At 43.5% G+C, this 25,798-nt stretch overlaps 1 protein-coding gene across 1 annotated transcript in view; it reads left to right on the top strand.

The window, feature by feature from the left end:
• YTHDC2 (YTH domain containing 2) overlaps positions 1 to 25,798 on the top strand; it is a 1,963,388-nt gene that overhangs the window by 776,347 nt on the left and 1,161,243 nt on the right. Inside the window, exon 10 of the mRNA XM_044059160.1 lies at positions 15,535 to 15,731. Coding sequence (XP_043915095.1) covers positions 15,535 to 15,731 — 197 coding nt within the window. The remainder of the gene's footprint in view (positions 1 to 15,534; positions 15,732 to 25,798) is intronic.

Here is a 25,798-nt window from a genome sequence, read left to right as displayed (position 1 = left end):
ACAAAATTCTAAGAGATCTGATCAGTTATCACTGACTGCTGTAGAAGGTAAACAGGGAAAGCCAGGGGGAAAACAGACATTTCAAAATAGATTCGCAGCTGTATTGCTTTTTGTTACTGTCACCATGGTGAGCAGAGTCGTGGCAGATTCAGAGTTATTCAAAACCAGCAAAAGCTGCCACTAGCATTTTTAAAAGGGACAGCTATACACTGTCCTAGAAGCAGCCACTTGGTCCTGACATAGTTCCTGCAAACACTACCATCTTGGTACCATATTCAGAGCTAGAGGCGGGTCTGTCTTTGTCATTCCCCAAAGGTTGGTGTTCCCAGCCCAGAACTCTTGTCCAGCTTCCCCATTTAAAAAAGCTTTGAACATCTTCACAACACTTAGTACTGCAACATTGATTACAATGAACATGGTACCGTTGTGTACATAATTTATAATTGTACATGTTAGAGTTGGATAATGTTGCATTATGCTATTCCCCCTCTTCTCATCTGTTCTGGGGTTGGGGTGAGTGTTCTTACTGTTTACCATCCACTTCCCCCGCACAGTCTACGCCTTTAGCACAGGCCCTGTACCTGTCAGTAGGGTCATTGGGGCAGGGTGTGCATCGCCTGAGGAACATTGGACTTCGGTATCTTAGATGGGAAAGACCTGGAGATGGCACTAGCTAATGAACCTTTTTATACCACTGACATCCTGATCTTGGACATCAAAGGACATTTGTCGGCTAGGGGGATTTTGAACAACTCTGGTATTTGAGCCGACCATGGGCTTCAGCACAGCAGGGTGTCCCAAGACTTAGTGCTGCAAAATTGATCTCCTAGAGCATAGAATTATGGTAAATTGTCTACATAACTGCACTTTCCCAGGAGAAACCCATACAGATATGTGGATGGCTTTTTACTTACCTCATCAAAGAAGGCACTTCAGCCAGGAGGCATACTGGACAACAAAGTGCTGTCCAAATATATCTGTAAACTTAATGGTACGAAGGACCTGAGGTTGAATCACCACAGCCACCTTTTTTCAGTAGATGTATTTTGTGTCTTAAAAGTTAAAAGACCAAATAATAGGAAATAATTTATTTCTGAGTGGGTCAGACTTTCAGTGGTTTGATTACAAGAGCTTAATTCTGCCATTTGTCCAGTAGTTCATATTCTAGACTATAGAACTACCTTGATAGGATGTCAGTTTTCATTCTGTCCTGTGATCAGACTCTGCTGTTGCTAAAGCTTGTGGCAACCAAAAACTCTTGAGGTTCTCCCTTACCCATAATGCACCCTATGTACCTCAGATCTCTTTGGCCGCTCTCTGCGAAAGACGTGGTGACCATTACTCTCAAGCAGATAAGTCTTTAAATTGTGAATTTTTCTCCTTTGCTTGTGAACCTGTCAGATTGTCGGTATCTTTAATCCCTTACCTAATTACCTTCCTTATTACTGTTTTTTCTTGTTAAAATATCTTTCTGTCCCTCTTTTCTTTCTTTCATACAATTCTGTGCGTTTGAGTACTATTGTTTGTATTCTTCCCCTTTTTTCTACACTCTGTGTAGATGTTCTTCATCCCACATTGCTGCAGTCCTAACACTTGGGTAGTCCGCTGTCCCAGTCGGCCCGAATACCAAAGTATAAGGCTGACGTCGGTCAGGGCGCATTAGTCTGACGTCAGGACGTCAGGGTACAAATGCGCATGACCGACGTCATATCCTCAGTCTTTTTTGCCGCATGGTCCGATGCAGAAGCAGTTTTGCAAGTGCAGGTTGGCGTTCTGAGATTTTCCGAAGTCGGAGTTTCAGACCGAATCCAAGTTGGCTAAGTACCCCGTTGGGGAATATTTTGGTTTTTCTTGCCTCAGTATTTTACCGGATGTCAGAAAAAGTGAATAACTGTATTTCTTGTGGGAAACACACACCTCATAGGGAGTACGATGCCTTGTGTATACCTTGCTTAGGGCCTGAGCACGGCGTTGTTGGCTGTCGCTCTTGTGCTAGATTTAACAAAGCACGATAAAGAGAAGATTAGATTGTGCCAGGTTAGTTTTGGGAAGTGGTGTAATTATAAAATGCCGTCGGATGCTCCGGCGCCGCTTAATCAAAAAGCGCAAGGACAAAACAGCAAAGCCTAGGCTGGAAGAACCGTCCGTACCGGATGTCGGTTCTTTAGAGGGCTCGGTGGAGCCAGAGGTTCAGCCAGAAATTTCTTTGGAATCCCAGGGAGAGACTTTATTACTACAAGATGTGACCTCTCAGGAGGTAGGCCAGGCGGAAGGGGCTTCTCAGGTAGCTGTTCTTCCCTCCCTTCCTAAGGTGGTTAGGCCCTCCCCTGCTGTTTCCAAGGCTTCTCCCAGGGGCAGGCCAAGTTTTGTTTCAGGTGTTACCCCTAGTTCTTCAGGGTCTGTACCTAAGAAGCATATGCTTAAGATGGCAGAAGATTTGATTACAATGATTAGAGGTTCTATGCCCCCTCCTGATAAGAGGCCTAGGGTGGAACCTGAGCTTGGGAGTTTTGAGCAGTGTTCGGATGCTTCTGAGTCTTGGCTGAAGACTTGCAGGAGTATTCCCCTTACTCTGATTCTGATGTGGATGATTCTACTCCTTCTGCTTCTCCTCCTGAGGATTTTTCATTTTCAGAGACTCTTCATTCCATGAGGGAGCATTTTAAATGGGAAGGTCAGGATTTCTCTGATTCCAGGAAAAGGCTTAGGGAATTTTTGTTTCTACCCCAGCATAGGCCTTTAGCTATACCTCCTGTTCTAGATGTGGTGGAGGATGTTTTTGCAGAGGCTTCTCTGAACCCTGATTCTTTGCCTCCTGCTCCAGTTAAACCGGATAGATATTATAGGGTGCCTGAAGCTCATAAGTATCTTTTAAGAGTCCTAGGGCAGACCCAGAAACTGTTTCACAGGGGCCTAAAGGTGTTAAGGCTTCTGTTGTTAAAAATCCTGTTCCTCCGGATAAAGAGGCAAGGGCTTTGGATAGATGGGGAAAGAAAGTGTATACTTCTTCCACTTTGGCCATGAGAGCTTTGAATTGCCAGTTTCACATGTTGAAATATCAAAATTATCTCCTTTCACAATTAAAGTCTAAGGTAGATGCTTTGGCGGAAGGTATTGAGTGTAAAGAGTTGCAGGATTTAGTTCATGTTTCTGAACAGGTGGGTAAGCATTCTTTGCAATGTGGTTTTGATGCTGTGCAGGCCTCTTGAGGGTGGCTGCCACTGGTTCGGTTCTTCGCAGGCACGCCTGGCTGAGGGATCAGAATTTAGCTGAGCATGTGAAGACAAGGATTTTAGATGCTCCTTTACAATCTGATGTGTTGTTTGGTTCGCCTGTGGAAGCAGTTCTAAAGAAAATGGAAGACAAGGCTAAGTCTATGCAGACTGTTAAAGATTTTTGCAGGTTCAGCCTCCGAGTTTAGTAGAAATTGGCCTACCAAGGGGTGGACATATCCTGCTTATGATTCCCAGTCTAGGGGTAGGTCTAGGCGTGGTAGGGGCAGAGCTCAAGGTTCTTTTAGGCCTAGAACAGGAGTTCACCTGCTCAGTCTTCTGGTGAGGGCAGGGGTCAGTCCTTTCGTAAACAGACCCAATGACCTGCCTTTTCAGCTGCCAGAATCTTCTCGTCTGGCAGCACCTTTGGGAGGAAGGTTGGCACTCTTCAAAGAAAACTGGAGTTTAATTACCCAAGACAGATGGGTATTGGATATCATTCACCACGGTTACAGGTTTTATTTCCATACCTTGCCTCCTTCCAAAGGCATGCCAGACATTCCTCCTCAGCAAAGGAAAGAGGCTCACAGGCAAATTTCTCTGTTGCTCCAAATAGGGGCCATTCAGCCGGTTCCTGTGCCAGAAAGGGGCCTAGGATTTTATTCTCGCCTGTTCCTAGTACCAAAAAAGGGGAACACGTGGAGACCAATTTTGGATCTGTCTATCCTCAACACTTATCTGGACATTCCCAAGTTCAAAATGTTGGCGTTACAACAGCTTTTACCTATGCTGGGCAAAGATCACTGGATGGTAACTTTGGATCTCAAGGAAGCTTACCTTCATGTTCCTATCAGACTAATTTGCAGGAAGTATCTGCGTTTTCGAGCTGGGAATTCTCATTATCAGTTCTCTGCATTGCCCTTTGGCTTATCTACTGCGCCCAGAGTATTCACAAAGGTTCTGGCTCCAGTGATAGCTTTCTTCAGGCTAAAAGGAATACAAATCTATCCTTATTTGGACGACTGCCTGCTTCTGGCTCAAGGAAAGGACGTGCTTCTTCAGCATTTGGAATATGTGATAGCAGTGCTAAGATGCCTAGGGTATTCTGTGAACGAAATAAAGTCCAGTCTAGTACCCTCTCAAGACATGTGCTTTCTGGGCGTGAGACTGAATACAGCATCCCAGATGGCCTTTTTAACCAACGGACAAACAAAAGAATCTTTCTCTTTACTTCCATCAACTGTCTCATCAGTCCGGGCTGACTGCAAGGACAGTCCTTCAAGCCTTAGGGTTCATGGCATCTTGTATTCTGGTACTTCCCAATGCCAAACTGCATATGAGGAAGCTACAATGGTATCTCAAAAATGTATGGACACAGCACTGCCAGGATTTGGACACTGTAATTCAAATAATACCTTGCATTCAAAAGGAATTTTTGTGGTGGGCTCAGGAATGTCACCTAAACAAGGGACTCTCTGTGACCCGGCCAGAGGCGAGTCAGATTCTAACGACAGATGCCTCAGACACAGCTTGGGGAGCTCATCTGAATGGAAAGTGGATACAAGACAAGTGGCCTGCCAGACTGCAGCATCTACATATCAACATGAAGGAGATGTTAGCAGTCCAGTTTGCATTACTGGCTTTCAAGGATTTACTTCTTCCAGGGCAGGTGTTGATTCTAACAGACAACACAACTGTCATGTGGTACATCAACAAACAAGGGGAACACATTCTTATCCTCTATGCAGGCAAGCAATGATTTTGTGGGAGACTGCGTTAAGCTTGCAACTGAATCTTCAAGCAAGGTTTCTACCAGGAGCACAGAACTCCTTAGCAGATGTGTTAAGCAGGCAAATCATGGATCCCCACGAGTGGAAACTGGATCTTCATGTATTTCAGACATTGACAGTGTCCTGGGGAACTCCAGACATAGATCTGTTCGCTTCTCCACTAAACCACCAGCTGCCAAAGTTTTGCACGAAAAGGTTTCATCACACAGCCTGGAAAGTGGATGCTCTTTCTTTCAGTTGGGAAAATCTTCATGTGTATGCCTTTCCACCTCTGCCTCTCCTCCCAAAGGTACTCCTAAAGGTCAGACAGGACAAGCCAAGGATGATTTTAATAGCTCCAGATTGGCCTCGGCAGCACTGGTACCCATTGCTGAGGAGTCTGGTAAGGAAGCCTCCATGGCCCTTACCTTTGATTCCACACCTATTGTCTCAAAAGGACGGGCATCTACTCAATGTCAAGCTTCACTCTCTTCATCTAACAGCCTGGCATATTCTGTTTTGAGCCATAGCAGGTCTCAGCTTCCTCAACAAGTTTTGAATGTGATTATGGAAGCCAGAAGACCTAGTACAAGGAAAGTGTACGCAGGAAAATGGAAGAGATTTTTATTTTGGTGTGCAGCAAAGGATTTGGATGTTTCTGAGCCAAATTTGAGTGTGGCTCTTCAATATCTTACTGAGTTATTGGACAAAGGTTTGTCTTTCTCTTCCATTAAGATTCATGCTGCAGCAATTTCAGCTCACTATGATTATGACCCACCATTGTTTTCTCATCCTTTGTTTAAGCAATTTCTTAGAGGGGCAAAGAATATAAGACCCCCACATAGAGCTCCTACTCCTGCTTGGGACCTCAATTTTGTATTGGAGAAACTTACTCTACAACCTTTTGAGCCTGCGGCTACTGCTGAATTGAAATACTTGTCATGGAAGACTGCTTTTTTGTTGGGCATTACTTCTGCAAGAAGGGTTTCTGAATTGCAGGCCCTTATGGCGGTTGAGCCTTTTTTGATTTTCCATAAGGATAGGGTATCATTACGTACTAATCCTTCCTTTATGCCTAAGGTGGTCTCTAGTGTGGCTTTAAACCAAACTATTCATTTGCCCACTTTTTATGCAGATCCCCAAAATAAGGGGGAAAAGATTTTGCACACTTTAGATGTACACAGGCAGTTGCGTTATTATTTAAGCAGGACTAAGGATTTTAGGCAGTCTCAGCAGTTGTTTGTTTCTTTTGCTTTGAGTTCTCAGGGCAAGCCTGTGTCAAAACAAACTATTTCTAAGTGGATTGGGTTTTGCATTGCATTTTGTTGTTCCCATCATGGCAAGGAGATTCCAGCTGGGATCAGGCCTCATTCCACTAGGGCTACTGCCACTTCAACAGCATTTCTAAGGGGGGTGGCAACTAAGGATATTTTGGAGGCAGCTACTTGGAGTTCAGTGCATACTTTCTCTAAGCATTACCACCTTCCTCTCTACTCTAAATCTAGGGCTGGTTTTGCCACGGCTATTTTGCAGGGCATGTTGACAGCTCCAGCTTCTTTATGATTTGCCAGCCTCCCTTACCTCTGCTTTGGGATTCTACCCAAGTGTTAGGACTGCAGCAATGTGGGATGAAGAACATAGTACAGTTTTGTACCTACCATAAATGTAGATGTTCAATATCCACATTGCTGCAGTCCAATTTACCCTCCCTCCTTCCCCTCTGTGTTTAGGGGTGGTTGTGTGGGTGGGGTTGTACTTTTGTAAATTGTATATATTGTATATATATATTTGGTACAGGAGTATTTGGTGTTTTTTGGTTTTGGCCTTATCTTTTTAGGGTCTTCTGACATCTGGGGCAAGAAAAGACTGAAGATATGACGTAGGTCATGCGCATTTGTACCCTGGCGCCTTGCCGGCAGACTAATGCGCCCTGACCGACGTCAGCCTTATACTTTGGTATTCGGGCCGACTGGGACAGCGGACTACCCAAGTGTTAGGACTGCAGCAATGTGGATCTTCGAACATCTACATTTATGGTAGGTACAAAACTGTACTTTTCTAATTACCATTGCTGGTAATTTCTGTATGTTCCTTTTATTTAAAAAAAAAATATATATATATATATATATATATATATATTTTTTTTTTTTTTTTTTTAAATTCATTTCTGATGAATATTCTTGTTGAAATCTGCTTGTTTCCTAACTGCTGTTTCCCACTGTAACAGAGAAAGAAAAAAAGTCCAGCTGGATTCAAAACATGTCTTAAGTGCGGGCACAAATTTGTATTATTGGATGCCCACAATTTTACGTTGCCTAGGACCTCTTCATTTACAAGAGGACTGCTCAATTTGTCACGGGTTTAACCTAGAGCCCTGCTAGAAATAAAAAATACATTTATTTTAAAAGGGCTTCTTTTTTCTTTCAGAGACTCTTTATCTAGAGCTGTGTCCCCTAAAAAAAATCTAAGAGGCCTATATCTCCTTTTCTATGCCCTTCATCGTCTTACTACAAGGCTTTGGAGCAGTCTAGGAAATGACCTCATTCTGATTGGACTTCCCCTTTGGATCCTGAAGGAAAAAGTCTAAATTATCAGATCTGACCTCATCTTCTGATCCGAAGCAAAGAAAAAGAGATCTGTTGGATCCGAAGCAAAAGAAAAAGGAAATGTTGGATCCGACTTCTTCATATCCATTGCAAAAGCCAACCAATCCAGCTACTTAGTCCAGAATTATTTATCTTCCAAGGACTAGATACTGCCCTTCAGTAGACCCTCCAGGGTTCCCTCTCTCTTTATGGAGAGACCTGGATACCCTTCTTTATTTTCTACTCAGTCTTCCAGGAGCTTAACAGAAGAAGATGGGGAGAGAGTGGTGAGAAGAATGCTCTCAGCGTAGATGCTGAGGGGTGGGTACCCCTTCGGGTCAGGAGGTCTGATCTTCTATCACACCCCCTCTGCCAGTTCCTCCTCTGACTCCTTCCACTGTCCTAGTCCATGGATCTGAGTTCGGCTTTGTCTGACTCTGATCCGAGGATATCTTTATCCTCGAATCTGAAGTTCACTCTGAGCACTTTGGTACATTTGGATCCGGAGAGCATTCGGAGCCAAGGCTTCCCTATTGGTTCCTAGGTGTTGGAGTCGACTCCGAAGTTGTCGAAGCTGTCGCTGTTCTTTGGAGTCTTGGCACGGGTTTGCTCAGGTCTGGCTTCTGCCTCGGGGGACGGGGGGATTGTCCTCTGAGCAGGTAGACTCAATGGTCCAAAAGCTTGCCTTTTTGCATACGAGATTCTCTCCTTCTCTGGAGAGGTCTGCCTTTCAGACTATGGAGAGAGCATCGTCTGCCTCAGCAACCCAAATGGTTCCTTACCCCCCTCAGATCCTGTACAGCCTTGATATCTCTGCACTTGGAGTCTCAACCCTTTTTCCGCACAGGGACAAGCCAGTACTGAAACCCCATGGCTTCCCAGCAGGGTATCCTAAAGACTTCTGATACCGTCCCAGAGCATCCCACTGAGGAGGTCCCTAAGAAGATGATGTTAAGCACTTGGACTCTTCAGAGGAGCAGATCACAGAAGATACAAACTTTGAGGGTGAAGGGTCCCCACGGTCACCTCCTGACGATGTCTCATTTGGAGACATCCTTGAAGTCTTAAAACATAGAGGTGGCTGGATGTCCAGCAGCCCTTCGTCAGAGTAGTCTGATTTCCTGGAGCCTTTCGTAACTGGCCCGTCTACGTCCTGGGTGACTCCGCCCACCGACAAGCTCATTGAGTTGATCTCTCGGCATGCGTGGCAGTATCTTGACACTACTGAACCAATACCTTTGAGACCTGATAAAATTATGGCACCACCGGAGGACAAACAGTTTTGGTGAAAAGGATTGCCTGTTAATGCCATGGTTGTGGCGGTGGCCACTAAAAAGGAACTTGTCAAGCCGAGTTCCACTGTTCATCCCCCCCAGCAAGGAGTCTCGGGTGATGGACAGGTTTGGGAAGCGTGTCTATGCTTCAAGTGACCTTTGCCTTAAGGTCACTGAATTATTTGGAGCATTTCACAAGGTTAGAGAGGGATTTGATGAAGGAGCTTTCAAATACCCTCTCAGGATCCGTTTCAGAGGAAGTACAATCATCTGACACTTCTCATTTGGCTACCCTGCAATCTATTTCCAGATTGTCCATGAGGCTCATTTCGCATGTAGCTGAAGGAACCTGAAGGGCAGCGGTGTTCAGGCATTTCCATCAGGAGGCATGCCTGGATGTGCTTATGCAATTTTGTGGAGCCCTTCATGTCTTTGCTCATCAGTCCTCCTTTTGATGGCATGTCTTTTGCCCAAAAGTGAAAGACTCATTATCTAGGTGAGAGAGGGATAATAAGACCCTGTCTGCCATAGGCATACATTTTTCGACCCCTCAAAGATCCTTTTCAAGGAATCAACGAGGTAGTCAAAAGATGGAGCTCAAAAAGTCACAGGGACCTTTCCAGGATGCACGTGGAGGAAGTTCTCCCAGGGGTAGAGTGGGGAACTCTAATGGTAGATGCTGCCCCCATGGCAGAGGTGGCCTGCAAAACCAGCAGTCCAGAGATTCATTCTTTGACAGACCCTTCCAACATTCCTGAAAGGAGACCCGGTTGCCCTCCTGTGGAGGCAGTCAGAGGTCGACTATCCCTGCACCAAAGTTCCTGGCTAGAAATTACAGCAGATACTTGGGTGCAGAGGATTATTTCCAGAGGTTATATAATACCATTTTCACTTCCTCCTCCAATTTCAAGAAAAATCCCTGATGTGCACCCATTCAGAGGGAACAAGCAATGATTCATGTAGAAAAGCTACTAGAAAAAAAGTCATCCAAGAGGTCCCACTAGGCCAGTTAGAATCCGGAAGTTCATGAATATTCTTTGTAGTGTCAGAGAGGACAGGTGACTGGGAACCAGTTTTGCATCTCAGCAACTTAAGTCAGTTCGGTGTACCAAGTTCTGGATGGTCATGGTTCAGTCTGTTCTTCCTTTTCTGGGCAAGGTGACTAGATGTGGTTGATAGAACTTCAGGATGAGTACTATCACATAAAGATGAACAGACGATCCAGAATGTATGTACACTTCCAGCTGGGAGCCAGTCAATACCATTTTAGAGTTCTGCCCTTTGGTCTCACCCAAGGATGTTTACCAAATGTTTGGCAGTAGTAACAGCTGACTTGAGACTGCAAGGATTTCGGGTGTTTCCATATCTAGACGACTGGCTCATTACTGCCCCTGACCAGGCATCAGTTAAGTGCAACATATGAGGTTCTCCAGACATGTTCTCATCTGGGGATAACCATAAACTATGAGAAGTCTCAACTGGAACCAACTCAAAAATTGGAATTTATAGGAGCACTGTTTAACAGAAAGACAATGATAGCCTCACTTACCTCTTTCAAAGGTTCAGACTTTAAGGTCACAGGTCAGAAAAATAATCTTCAGTACCAAGATTTCAGCCCATTTGGTCCTTCAAGTTCCTGAATCATTGTCAGCGGCAATAACACTAATACCTTTAGCTAGATTTTGCATGAGGATCCACAGTGGATGCTGTCAACACAATTGATACTTTTCCAACTCATGTCAACTCCCATGTGAAGCACCCACACATGCAAGAGGCATCTCAAGTGGTGGATTCAATCTGCCCAGGTACTACAAGGCCATAAGTTCATTCCCCCTTAGCCCAAGGCCGTAGTGATCATGGAGGCATCCCAGTTGGGTTGGGGGAGCATTTTCTGAGGAAAACAGTTAATGGTACTAGGTCTTCCAAATAGACCAACTTGGATATCAGTGTCTTAGAGTTGAGGGCACTGCTTTTAGCATTACAGGCCCTTCAGTATGCTCTCCCTTTGACTCAGATTGCATTTCAGATGGACAGTATGTCAGTAGTTTGGTATGTCAGTAAACAAGGAAGTACCAAATCATATCCCTTGTGTCGAGAAGTGCTTAGAGTGTGGCAATGGGCAATCTTATCCAACTGCTTTCTCATAGCAACTTACAGTCTAGAGAAGTCCAGCATGATAGCAGACAAATTGAGCAGGTGCATTCTTCTACCTCACGAGTGTTCCCTCAACAAGAGCGTAATGGAAATGATTTTCTGTCAGTGGGGCCAGCCTTGCTGCTATCTTTTTGCTTCTCCCCTAAACAAAGCAGCAGGTACTTTGCTCTAATTCCCCCTCAAGGCGAGTCCTCAAGGGATGCTTTACTTTACGATTGGCCACCCAGTCTTTTTTAAGCTTATCCATAAATTCCGGTAATTCTGAAATTCCTAAAGAAAACTGCCATGTTGAAGAGCAAGGTTATCCTCATTGCACCGTACTGGCGTTGACAGATATGATTCCCCTTCTTTTGACCTCACTTACTTCACTAACCTTGGATTCTAGATCTGACTCTCAGACCTCCTGTCTCATCTGACAGGCATGATTCATCAAGACGTATCAAACCTCAGGCTGAGACTCTGGCTTCTCCAGTTCCATTAGTAGCCAGACAACCTATGCTCTATTCATCTGTCCGACATATACTTTTATCTTCCCATAAACCACTCTGCACGAAAACTCTACTCCAGTAAATGGAAAAGGTTTGTTTACTGGTCTCACGAAAATAATGTTCCTTTTTCAGCTCCCATGCATAACAACCAGAATTTTTGGCTCTACTTTTTAAATAGATGATAGTTCCTCAACAGTTAAGGTTCAGTTAGCAGCATTATCGAGTTTTCACATTGAATTTGAGGGTTCCTTTGTTGCTACTCATAATGTCTTTTGGCTTTTCCCGGTTAGGGGTCGCCACAACGGAATTCCGGTCTGCTAATGATTGGCAGTGGATTTTTATGGTGCTGAGTTGCCAGCCCGATGCCCAACCTTCAAAGAAGGCACACCCATTCACGCTTGCACCTACCTGCATGTCTTTAACGTCACTCGACTGCGGGGAGGACTTGCAGACTCCACACAGAAGGTGCTCCAGATGAGAATCGAACGGGAGAACCTCTTGCTGTGAGGCGACGATGCTAACCGCTGCACCACCTCGGCTTTTATGCAAATCATTTTTGAAAGGCACTCTTCTTCTAAGATCTCCCTTTAAAGATCTTACTCCCCCTTGAGACCTGAATCTGGTACTGCAAGTTCTTACTCTTTCCGTATTCGAACCAGCTGCTAAGTGTGACCTTGTATACCTTTCTTGGAAGACAGTACAGACGAATTTCTGAGATTCCGGCATTGTCCTCAAAACCTCCATACTTGATTTTTCACAAGGACAGAGTTATGTTACGAACTCACGTATCCTTTCTTCATAAGATGGTGTCAGATTCCAATATCAATCAGTCCATTAATTTACCAGCTTTCTTTCCTAAATTTGCTAACAAGGGCAAATACATGTTGCATTTATTCCATGTTTACAGACAATTTTGTTTTTGCCTAAATAGAACAAGACATCAGAAAAAAATGGCAAATTGTCTAATTTGCATAAGTAAAATTTGGAAATCCAGTTGCCAAAGTAACTTTAGCCAGGTGGGTGACTGAGTTGTATTTAATTTGTTTATAAATTGAGCATTACCTTACCAAAATCATTATGGCCCCATTCAACTAGATCCATGGCAGCTTCTTCAGTTTTTCAGTTTAGAATGTCCATGGATGATATTTGCGCAGCAGCAACTTGGGCTACTTCCCCATTCCTTTGTTACTCATTACAAATTGAACCTGATCTCCAGAGTTAGAGCATCATTTGATTCAACTATGCTCAGGAATAATGAGTCCACCTGGGATCTTAAATAGTTGGGACTCTGTCCCATCAGTTGAGGATAGAATGAAAACTGACAACAAGAGATAAAGAAGTTATGTACTCACCATAACTTTCCATCTGGGTTGTCCATTTTCACTCTTCCTCAACTCCCCACCCACCAATCCCCATCCCTTGAAAACTCCTGGAAGAATAAGTGATTAGTGGACATCACTGTATTTTATATTGAGCTCCATCCAGATAGTCTTCTTCCTATTTGTCTGCAAAAATGTCCTTTCTAGTAAAATCAGCAAACAAGAACTGAGGTACTTGGGGTTGGTGCATTATGGGCAAGGGAGAAGCTTGAGAGTTTTTGGTTGCCACGAGCTTTAGTAACGGCCAAATCTGATCTGAGGGATCAGATCTGAACCGATCAGTTGAGGAAGAATGAAAATGGACAACACAAATGGAATTTTGTGGTAAGTACATAACTTCTTTTTTAATGCTGCATTGGCTTGTTCCTCGAAAAAGATTAATTTATCTGCCTTTTCCATCTTATGCTACTTTCTCCAACTTTAAGTTTTTAGCTTGCTGTAAAATAGTAATTAAATGAGATCCTTCACCTATGGCATCCAAGGCATCTTGTGGAACCTGCTTGAAACTTAACTTTGTGATTAGTTAATAATATGACTAGTATCTTTTCTTGAAAACTCCTGTTTGCAGTCTCATCATACAGAAAGGTTTTTCATTATTGTAGGTCTTGAAGTGTAGAGAGCCATATACATTTTCCCATATGGTCTTAAGGCAGCCTTTTTTGATTTCTTTAAAAAATCATATTAAACTTTTCTTATTATATTCTTATATGTATTCTTATATATTTATCCAATGTAACTACTGTCTGTTTATTTTAACTGTGGAGCTTTTCTCCCTGGGCCTCCACTGAAAATGGACCTACGTCCAGTCGGGCACTCCAGGTCAACAAATGTAAATAAATAAATAAATAAAATAAATTGTAGTAAATGTACTTAATTTTATGTGCAATATTCTGTAGACCTTTCATTTAATGAGCATTTTTTGTTAATATACTTCAAATGCTTGCCATATTGGATTGTATATGTTTAAATTTTATACACGCACACACGTGTGTGTCTGTGTCATGTGTATTACACACACACACATATATTTTACATATATGTTTGTATGGTATTTTTGTGGTTTCAGTGTTTCGTGCTTTGTGTTTTTTCAGGTTTATTTTGAGCTTTACGCATTTCATGACGTATCTATGGATAAATGCATCTGTGTGTGTGCATGTGTGTATATATATATATATATATATATATATATATATATATGTGTGTGTGTGTGTGTATATATATTTTTTTCTTGAGATGAAAGAATAGTAGATTTTGCAGTATACTGCAATATTAATATCACTAAGAGAAACTTTTAAGCATTTGCAGTATCTGTTTCAATGTGTTTTCTTCCTGGAACCCGTTAGCCTTTTTGCTCCTTTTGGTTGTGTGTATGCGTGTTTGTGTGTGTGTTCCTTCAGCAGTGCACGAACCTTGTCCAAGAAACAAATGGGCATGGCAAGTGCCCTGTAGTATATTTGCTCCCTTTCCTTTTCCCAGGAGTTGAAGGTCTAGTGCAAAAGAGCAGACCCGTTATGTGTTATCAGATAAGCTCCTCCCCTGAAAATGACATAATCCCCTCCCCATGGTGTCTGATGGTTTTTTGGAATCTTTGTCTAGGAAACATCCACCTTGCACTTCGACATAAACTTGAGAAAGCCTCTTACACTTAGCTGCTCTGTGAGCCACCTGGCCTGGTAGCTGCTTTCAGTAGCACTCCAGGTGTACTGTTTGGTCTGTGATGCTGCAGGTCATGACATCCCCCCTTTGATTCCCATGAAAATTTAGCTGGCAATGGCTGTTCACTTGTCAATCTTCCCTACTTGTCTTCCCCCAGTGCTTAAGCCAATAATTTAATTTGGGTTATTTGGGTTGAGGTTTTATCCTTTTAGATCATGGCGATAGGGCTAGTAATAGGTACATTTACTATTTTTGATACATCTGACAGTGATTATACTTGTAAAGCTTCCCTCCACCAAGATCATTTAATACTAATATTGTTTTTGTTTGCAAGCTCTGGGTTATCAAAAACAAAAGAGGAGGGCCTATGCCTCTTCTGCCTTCATAACTACTCTCCTCTAACAGCCATGGTGTGATCCTACAGCCACACACCGTAGAGACAATTGACTGCTGTAAAATTTCTGGTTGGATGACTGATCTCGGTCTCTGGCTTTAATCGGTTAATGTTATGAATTCCTGCAACCATGAGCCGACTGTGACATCTGTGGTTCACTGAGTAACTCAAATAGCTGTACTTTCTGCTGGAGTGTCAGGTACAGCTATATGAGGTGGTCACCATAACATTGGATCTGAAAAACTGTTTTCTTGCTGCAAGGTAGCTACTGCTTTTCAGACCCATATCAGAAGAGTATCCTTCGCTATGTGCATCTTACACTTAGGTCTTTGCATGGGTATACTGATTTCTGATCCCTGTACAAAGTTGCTTGCTTATCTGTATGGCAGATGCTAGATGGAAAATTGAGAAAACCAACATAGTCTGACAGTATGATCATTAGAGGTACATCACAGCACTTGACAAAACAGTTCCTGCTTTTATGTTGCTGCTCTTTTGCTATAGTCCAAAAGACTCACTGTTATAGTAAGTTTATCGTACAGCTACCTTATGCACAGTTTATTCCACTGAGGTTAAAACTTATGTTGGTGCAAATATCATTATAGTAGTAAAGACTTTTGTAGGATGTCACCTCACAAGTCTTCTGTTTTCCTTATTTTACAGGATGAAGTTCATGAACGTGACCGTTTCAGTGATTTTTTGTTAATTAAACTTCGCGATGTCCTGCAGAAGCATTCTTCTTTGAAGCTGATACTTTCCAGTGCTGCTTTAGATGTCAATTTGTTTATGAGATACTTTAGTGGTTGTCCTATCACTTACAGTAAGTAAAAGTATAAATAAAAGCACCAAAGTACACAGTTTTTTGCTACATTTGATTTATTACAAATGGGACTTTCATTGAATTACTGAAAAATGTGGCTCACCCTTTTAAGACAGAATTCAACAAAAGGGTTACAGCTAGCTCACACCATACAGCTAGATATACCCACCTCCTCCATTTCCAGTAGGTCTTATGACTTATTTTTCTCCTCTGAAGGCTCTTTTATTCCCGTAGTCCCAACTAATGCTTTGGTGGTGGTGACTGAAAACCAATGATTGAGCAGTTGTCTTCCTTGCAAAACTGGAGGTATTAAATGCTTTTTCCTTCTCTCCTCCCTTTTACTAGAGGGAACAATTTATTGCCAGGATCTTAATGACCGTACACAATGCTTCTACGCACTTGCTGTCTGGGTAGAGTGCCAGAGTTTTCTTTGGTAGATACCATTTATATGAGCCCTTGTGCCTATAACAGGGAGAGATATATCAGTTGTTGCTTTTATGACAGGGTTTTAATGATCTACTGGCTATTTACTTTCACCAGCAGCATCTGCTAGTTAAACCGAGGTTACTTGGGGCTACAGTCAGTGCTTTTTCCTTCTGTGCTATAGAACTCGCTTGTTCTTGTAGTTCGGTTTGGCTTCACTGCATTTGTTTTTGAGTAGTTTCTTTACCTTCATGGTATTTTTCATGCTTCAAAGTATTGTGGGGAGTTGGTTTTATAAAACTCATGGTGAAGTGAGAAAGGCTTTGTTCTAATTGATTGTGGCAGGAGACGTGTAGAATTTTGGGAAAAATGGAGTAAGGATTGTCAGCTTATTCTGTTCCACTTTTGCCTTGTTCTACTACTCTGACAAGAATGTACAACAGTAATGATGGTCTTTGAGATTTCATTTAACCATTTAATGCTTGTCAGTCATTGATTTTGCCGTACATTTATTGTTTTCAGTTACTAACCCTAGATCACTAAACAGCAGTAAAGCAATGAATGTTATATATTTTCGTATTCAGTTAAGTTCAACATCTTGGTTCATTGAAGTATATTTGAGATAACAAAGCAGTTGTGGCCATCACTGGCACTATTTTCGAACATTTGGCATTGGGGTATTCTCCTTTTTGCATGATGAAGAATTTGTGCAGTTATGAGAAGGTAGTTATTCCACATGCCCTCTAATTTTTTTCCTGCAATGCATTTTACATTATTTATTGAATTTATTTACTTTCTCCTTGTATTTTCTTCCGCTTTGCTTTGTTTACTTTTTAGATAGGGTTGTCTTTTTTCATCTGATTCAATTGTGAGTTGTTGGATCCGACCTCAGCACTGTTCTTAAAGCGTTTTGGTTCCACGGCATTGACTTCTCCCCTACCTGTAATTCCCTGGTCTCCATCCTACTACCTCAGATCTCATTTGCTGCCTGAAGTGTTTGATCGTGCTTCTGAGAGCTTCTTTTTTGCCTTTCACTTTTTCCACCTCCTCACTTACCGAGACAGTTTTACTCTCTCTAGTTTCAAATAAAACTGTCTTTAGCGTTCTGTTAGATTTGGGCATGTTTTCTAATTCATAGGGCTGTTTAGATAATAGCATTTATCGTAGTTGTGTTTTTTTTAATATACCAGTGTGTTTTTAATAGAAGTGCTTTTATAGGCGTGTTTTGAATAGTTATACTTGGTGTAATAATTATTTAGTAGTTTAGTCAGCCAGTAATTATTTTGTGTGTTGTATGTGTGTTTTTAACTTTTTCCTTATGACTGACATTCAGGGATTTAAAAAATGCACGAAGTGTGGGCATAAGCTGCCCCCCCCCCCCCCCCAAGACCCTACACTCACTTCCTTTGTGTGTATACCAGTTAGGGGCAGCTATTTGGATGTTTCTTGCCAAACATACTCTTCCGTCAGTGACTTGCAGACTCTGCATAAAAAATTGATAGTTAAGGGACTATTTCCTCCCCAGACAGAGTCTGCTGTCCCTACTGCTTCCTCTTCATCTCCCAGAACCAAGAATGTGAAAGCCAGGGAGAAACCAGATACATACAAAGTGAAATCTAAGGAGAAATCAAATGAGAAAGGGGACTCTGAGAAGTCCTTTAAGAGGTCTCCAGATCCTTACCAGTCATCTGAATCGGATTTTAAGATACAGAGGCTATTGGAACCAACAGTTTATTGGCACTGTACTTCGACTCGGCCCTGGTTCTCACAGGAACTGGTCAGCTCCAGACATCACTATTCTTCTTCAGGAGAAATGGCACTCCAGACCACCATTGGTCGTGTCATTGTCCTGGACTTGGAGGAGTTTGACCAAACAGAATGTTGAGAATATTTCTCAGGATGCTGATACAACTTGGTGTTCTCCTGCTACCATCTTCTGGAAATGTACCATGTGCTGGTCCATCTACTCCTCCTTTATTCCCTTTCTGGTACTGGGTTGCCCATCAGTGATAGTTTCAGGCCCAGTCTGTCCCAGAGCACCTTTGTCAGAGCCAGTAGTTTAGGCAACTTCAGCTCTGACTGGTTCTCTTCTTTTGAGTGTGATTTGTTCAGATCTGGGAGAGTGTCAGAACCAAAGCTTCACTATCAGTGCTCGGGTGATGGATTAACCCTAAAGTTCTTGAAGCTATCCCTTCTCCTCAGGGCTTCAGCACTACATAGGTCAGCACTAAGGTCAGTCTCTGGTTTGAGACCCATCGGTTCTGAGGTTTCCAGTCTGTCTGAAGTCAGGAGCCAGTCTGCAGAGCTGGTGGCTTCTTTGGCCGTAAGGCTTTCCATAAGAAAGTGACAGTGCTGGGGGAAAAGGTGCTCTCTTCAAGGTGTGCTCTGTCTCAACCTGAGCTTCGATCAGCATCTGTTTCTCATTCTCCTGTCAGACAGGTCAGTCAGTCCCACAGGTATCACAGGTTCCCAGCTATTCTTGTTCTGAACCCTCTAATATTCCTGTTCAGACAGTTCATAGAAATCCAATGTGCAAAGGGAAGCACCTGGACTCTTCACCTGAGTCTGTTACAGAAGACACTGATTGGTTAAGGGTGAAGGCTTTCAAAACTCCACTCTGAGGATGTCAGATTTGGCGAGATACTAGAATTGTGAAACAGAGAGGGGATTGTCCACAGTTAACCTGCCTTCTGAGTCTTTTTTCCTGGAAGCCTTTCGGTCCGCTCATCTTCTTCCTGGGTGATACTGCCCCTTGATTCCCTCATTGAACTGATGGCTCAATAGGCATGGAAGAACTCTGTGGTAGTGCCTATCCTTAAGAAATGGTACAGAATTCTCTCAGCCCCCACAGACAGGAAACTTTGGAGCAAGGGTCCACTGATAGCTATGATGATTGTAGTAGCGTCCATGAAAAAGGAACTATATGAAGAGAATGCCTCAGTCCATTCTCCTAATAGAATGTAGGGTGATGGACCACTTTGAGAAACAGTCTTATACTTCAGTGACCTTTTTTGTCTGGACACTGAATTATCTAGCTTACATCACCTGATTTCAGAGAGACTTGCGGGAAATTTCAAGTCTGTCTGGGTGGGGGGGGGTTACCAGCAGATGTCCAGAAGACAATGGATTCCAAGTTGCCCACCATCCAGTCTTCATCAAATGTAGCTATATGTCTGCTATCAAACGCAGCTTGATAGAACAGCTAGGGCTGCAGGCAGTGGCAACAAGTTTGTGGAAAACTTCTTTACGTTCTTCATGAATGTCCCTTTTGATGGGTCCACTCTATTCAAACCCAAAGTTAAATAAATGCTCACCAGGAGTCATCAGGATACTAGCCCAAAGGTTCCTAGAATTTATAAACTCAAATGCTATGGAACAACTTGTTACCACTCCCACAAGAGGGGAAAACATACTGGACCTGATCATCACCAACATGGGGACTCTATGCTCCAGACCAGAAGTGTATCCCTCACTGGTAAGGTCAGACCATAAACTAATCTCACTGGATATTCACATCCCGACCCCACCCCCTGCCCAGAAAACCACAGTGAAAAACTTCTCTAAAGCAAATTTCACACTCCTCAAAACCGAGGTGGAATCCTTCAAAGCCCCCCGGGCCTGTGGAAAATATGGCCCAGACCGCAGAATCCTTTATAAACGCATTCTATGAACACCTTCAGGAATGCATGGATCATGCGATCCCAAATAAAACCAAGACCCAATCCTCCAAAGGCAGACGTCCTGTCTGGTGGACCCCAGCCATAAACAAACTATACAATAGAAGGAGGAAGCTACTAAATGATATAGCAAAATCCCAAAAAGGGAAGGCATCACTGATCAGTATTAGCAAAAAACTACGGGCATTCATAAAATTGTCTAAGGCCAGCTTCGAGAGAGAAATTGCACAGGACACTAAGGATAATCACAAGGCTTTCTTTAGTTATGTTAGGAACCTGGGTGGTAATTCCCAGATATGCTCAGAATTAGTCCAAAATGACAAAAAATACACTGAACCCACAGACATTGCCAACATCCTAGCTGACGGGTTCAGCGCAAACTCCCCCCCCCCCCCTCCCCACCAAAAGGGCAAATATCTATCCCAGCAGAGTGCTGCCCCCTGACATCTCAGATGCTCAGGTAAGAGCCGCCCTCTCCAAAGCAAAAAACAGCATCAATGGGACCAGGCGGTGTCCCGGGCTGCGTCCTACATGAACTCCAAGAAGAGCTAAACCCAAACATAAAACTACTGTTCAATCTCAGCCTTACTACAGGATATGTGCCCAAAGAGTGGCATACAGCAACAGTGGTCCCTCTCCATAAAGGTGGTGCCTCAACGGATCCTGGAAACTATCGCCCCATAAGCCTGACTAGCTTGGTCTGCAAAGCTATGGAAAGGATCATCATGGACCTCATAAATAAAGATATTGGGGACCTACAGACACTGGATCCTACCCAGTTCGGCTTTGTTAAGGGCAGATCCTGCCTCTTAAACCGGGTTGATTTCTTTGAAACAGTCACCAAGGCCATTGACGAGGGGGAGGTGGTCCACACAGCCAACCTGGACCTCGCAAAAGCCTTCGATACAATACCCCACTCGGGCATTATAGATAAGCTCACCAGCTTAAATATAAACCCCTATGTCACTAGATGGATTGCAAACTGGCTCAAGGACAGAACCCACATGGTTAGAATTGCTGGAGCCATGTCAGACTCCAAACCAGTTACAAGTGGTGTCCCACAAGGCTCAGTCCTGGGACCTCTTTTGTTCGGTATATATTTCTCGGAGGTACAGGCCAACACGGAAGGACTGTGGCTGACCAAGTTCGCAGATGACTGCAAACTGGATGCCATAATTGACTCTCCAGCCGACACAAGCATCCTCCAAAAGGGCCTCATAGAAACAGACAACTGGTGCCAGAGCCATGGCCTCAAGCTAAATGCCAAAAAGTGTATAGTCATCCCCTTTGGCAAAAACAAAGTGCCCACAAATTACCACATAGGTGGTAATCCATTAAGTACAGAAGAAGTAATTAGGGACCTGGGGACCCAAGTTGATAGCAATCTCTCATTTGACAACCACGTGGCCAAAGTGGTTAGAAAAACATTTTATATAGCCCACCTAATCATGAAGGGATTCACATCTAGATAAGGGGAGGTCATCGTGCCTCTTTACTCATGCCTCATCAGGCCCATAATTGAGTACAATGCCCCTTTTGGGATGTACCTTACCAGACACCTGCAGCAACTGGAAAGACCCCAAAAGTACCTCACCAAGAGGATCAAAGGGGTCAAACAGATGCCATATGCTGCTCGGTTAAAGAAACTCCAGCTCTACTCAGTGGCATACCGCCTGTTCAGAGGCGATCTGTGCCTGACGTATAAAGCCACGTCCAACCCGGAATTAATGGACATGCTGCACCTCAGAAAATCCAAATCCCATCGAGCTACGCGCTCGAGAGACTTGAACCTCAGCACTGAAATAAATAGGACATGCTAGAGGGGCAGATTCATAAACCAGAGGCTCCCTTCACTCTGGAATAAAATCCCAGTCCAGGTTAGGCAGAGTCCCTCATTGACTCTCTTCAAGAGGAATCTTGATGAGTGGATGAGAGATCGTAACTTTACCCCGGGTATCACTTCTGTGTCACTGTTAGACAGAGGCACAGTATACTAACCTCGAAAAAGGGCATAGCAAAATAAATTTAAAATGGGTGGCGAAAGCCAAACACATTCTGGCTAGGCTTATAAATGCCCTAGGGCAGATAGCGTAGTATGAACCTATGAACCTATAAAGCACTCTCTCTGCAGTAAGCGTCGATTTCTCTATACCCCATAGATCTTATACTTGGAATCAGCAAGTTTGAAAGAGAATGCAGTTCAGGATACCAGAGTCCTTACCAGGAGACTGCTGGAGAGAAAACCCCCTTGTGGCAGAGGAGCAGCAATAATATTAATGGACGTTACCTAGGGGCAGTGGTGGACTGTAGAATCAGGGCTTTCTTGGACCATTGTGTGAAAAACAACTTCCATAGACTGTGAAGGGTTGCCCAACTGCTGCTGTTTGGAGGCAATTTGGGAATGCTTATCTTTGCACCCACTAGCCTGGCAAAACAAAACAACAGATTCATGGGTGCTAAACATTTCTAGAGGTTATTCTACACCATTTTCACTTTTCCCTGTCAAAAAGAAGAGAGTTCCAGATGTCGTACTCGGTTGAGGAGAACTTGCAGCTGTAGAGATTTCCAAGCTGTTAGTCATCCAGCCGGTCCCCGTAGACCAGATAGAATCCAGAATCTACTTGCGGTTCTTTTTAGTACCCAAGAAAACAAGGGAACTTAAGCCCATTTTGGACCTGGGTCATTTGAATCAATATGTCAGTCAGACAGAGCTCTGAGTGGTCACCCTGCAGTCCATTTTACCTGTATTGAGAAAGGAAGATTGGATGTGCTCAATAGACTGCAGAGATGCATATTATCGTGTGAAGATAGAGAAGCATTCAAGGAGGTTTATCTGGTTTTGTCTGGGAGCTAACCACTATCATTTCAGAGCTCTGCATTTTGGATTCACCACAGCCCCCCAGGTGCTTACCAAAGTCATGGCAGTAGTAGCAGTCCGCTCTCACCAAGTGGAGATCATGTTTTCCCATATCTTGACAATTGGCTCTTTACAGCTACAACTGACATTTTCCTATCGCACCACCAGGACCTTTTGCTCAGATTGTTCACATCCCCAAAAGCTAGCTTATGCTCTCTCAAGAGACAGAATTTATTGAATGCCACCTGGACACATCATTATAGATTGCTCTCCTTCCAGTGTCAAGAGTTCTCTTTCTTTGTCTCACTGCCACACAAGTTCTTCACCCCTGTCCTCCAGCAAGGTTGATGTTCTTCGTGTTTCACTGTTGCAGTCATTACAATTGGTTTATCCTGCTGGCAGGCTACCCTCAGTCAGCCTGAATTCCAAAGTCTAGGTCCGGCATCGGTTGCCATCGCCTCTTCCCTGACGTCAATGCGCCAGGGGTATAAAAGATGCAGCCAACGCCATTTTCTTCAGTCTTTCTTGCTGCATGGTGCCCGAAGCAAAAGCAGTTTGCAAGTGCCAGTTGGCCGACTCCTGAGATTTTCGTGTTCGAATTTCAGATCTGAAGTCTTCACTAAAAGCTAAGTACCCCGTTGGGGAAACTTTTTTTCTTGCTCCAGACCAATGTCAGAAAAAGTTAATAATTGTATTTCTTGTGGGAAGCAAATACCTCATAAGGACTTTCATTCTTACTGTATCCCTTGCCTAGGCCCTGACCACGAAGTTGCTAGTTGTCTGTTTTGTGCTAGATTTAACCACCGCACTATTAAGCTTCGGTGCGATTTTGCATTCCACTATTTTGGCAGAAGATTTAACTATACAATGTCATTGGATAGCCATCCAACTACCGCAATTCACAAGAAACGCAAAGAAAAGGACAGGCATCCGAGGTCCAGAACTGACGACGAGGCTTCTTCTAAGCCAGTCGCCGGTTCTCAGTGAGGTGCCCTTGATGACCACTACTTTAGACTCGCAGGCCGCTACCGACACCCACCTGGAGTCAACCAGGCCGCTGAAAGCTCAAGGTATTGGACTTTCAGAAACTATTCCCTCAGATGGGTCCAAAGCTGCTGAGCAGGCATCGGCTTCTGAGGGTGTTTTCAGACCTACTCAGTTATATGTTAAAACGACTTCAGCTTCAAAGGCAAAGACTAAAGCACCTTTAAAGACAAAGAAACAAGTACAACAGCCTCATGGACAGGCCTCCATGCCTAAAAAACAGATGCTCAAAATGGCTGAAGACCTAATTACTTTGATCAGGGGTTCCCATCCCCCTCCTGATAAGAGGCCTAGGCAAGAGACAGAATATGAATCTTCAGTTCAGGTTTCCATTTCATCTGATTCCTCTTCTGAGGAATACTCTCTTCCTCCCTATGTGGATTCTGATGCTGAAGAATCTATCCCTTCAGCCTCTCTCTTTTGGAGAAACCTTGCATACCATGAGGGAGCATTTCCACTGGGAGAGCCAAGATGTTTCAGAATCTAAGAAAAGGCTCAGAGACTTCCTTTTACTACCACAACACAGGCCCCTAGCTATTCCACCTGTGTTAGACATTGTAGATGATGTATTTTCAGAGTCCAGTCTGACCCCTGACTCCTTACCTCCACCTCCTGTTAAGCCGGACAGGTACGACAGGGTTCCTGACTCTCATAAATTCCTTTTCAAAAACCCTGCTGCTGACTCAGAAACTATCTCTCAGGGTCCCAAAGGGGTCAAGGCTGCCACTGCAAAAAACCCTACTCCCTCTGACAGGGATTCTAGGGCACTGGACAGATGGGGAAAAAAGATATACACTTCTGCTACCTTGGCTATAAGGGCTTTAAATTGTCAGTTTCATATGCTGAAATATCAGCAATATATTATGTCACTGCTTAAACAGAAAATGTTGATAAATTCTGAATGTGCAGAATACAAAGAAATGCAGGATTTATTGCATGCAGCTGAACAAGTTGGAAAGCATACTTTGCAGTGTGGTTTTGATTCTCTGGAGGCCTCCTGCAGGGTCGCAGTTACGGGTTCTTTCATTAGGAGACATGCTTGGTTAAAGGAACAAAGTCTACCTGATCATGTTAAAGCAAAATTATTAGATGCTCCATTACAGCATGATGCTTTGTTTGGTGTTAAAGCAGAAGAGGTGTTAAAGAAAATGAAGGACAAAGCTAAATCTATGCAAACAGTCAAGGATTTCTTACAGGTACAGCCACCAATATTTAGCAGACATTGGCCTACAAAGAATTGGTCCTTTCCAGTGTCAGACGGGCCACAAAGGGGCAGATACAGATGCCCTAGAGGCAGATCCCAGCCCCAAGGTTCATACAGGTCTAAACAATGGGGTGCGTCCACCTCCAAAACTGGAGAAGACAAATCACAGCCATAGAGGAAACAGTCCCAATGACTTCCCTTTGCCTGCGCCAAGCACTTAACTTCTGGCAGCACCTTTAAGGGGGAAACTAGCACTTTTTTCTCAAAATTGGCACATAATAACCCAGGACAAATGGGTCTTAAACGAAGTGTCACAAGGCTACAAGTTTCACTTCCATACCCTGCCAAGGGCAAACGGTTGGCCAGACCTGCCAAAACATCAATGGGCAGAGGCACAAAAACAAGTCTCATCCCTCATGTACATGAGGGCCATTCAACAAGTACCAGAGCAAGAGCAGGGACAAGTATTCTATTCAAGACAGTTCTTGGTACCCAGAAAGGACAAAGCCTGGAGACCAATACTGGACCTATCTATTCTAAACACATATCTGGATATTCCAAAATTCAAAATGTTGACTCTACAGCAGCTTCTGCCCATGTTGGGCAAGAAGGCTTGGCTTGTGACTTTAGATCTAAAAGAGGCATTCCTGCATGTCCCAATCAGACAAACATGCAGAAGATACCTCAGATTCAAAGCTGGCTCAATGCACTACCAATTCTCTGCACTGCCCTTTGGCTTATCTACTGCGCCCAGGGTCTTCACAAAGTGCCTGGCACCAGTAATTGCATACTGCAGACAAAGAGGAATACAAATATATCCTTACATGGATGACTGCCTCATTCAAGCAGAGAACAAGGACAT

The sequence above is a fragment of the Protopterus annectens genome, chromosome 17.part0 (assembly GCF_019279795.1).
Source record: "Protopterus annectens isolate FY-2018-M chromosome 17.part0, PAN1.0, whole genome shotgun sequence".
Lineage (NCBI taxonomy): Eukaryota > Metazoa > Chordata > Ceratodontiformes > Protopteridae > Protopterus > Protopterus annectens.
The sequence above is the reverse complement of the archived record's forward strand: the minus strand, read 5'-3'. Positions and strand labels throughout refer to the sequence as shown.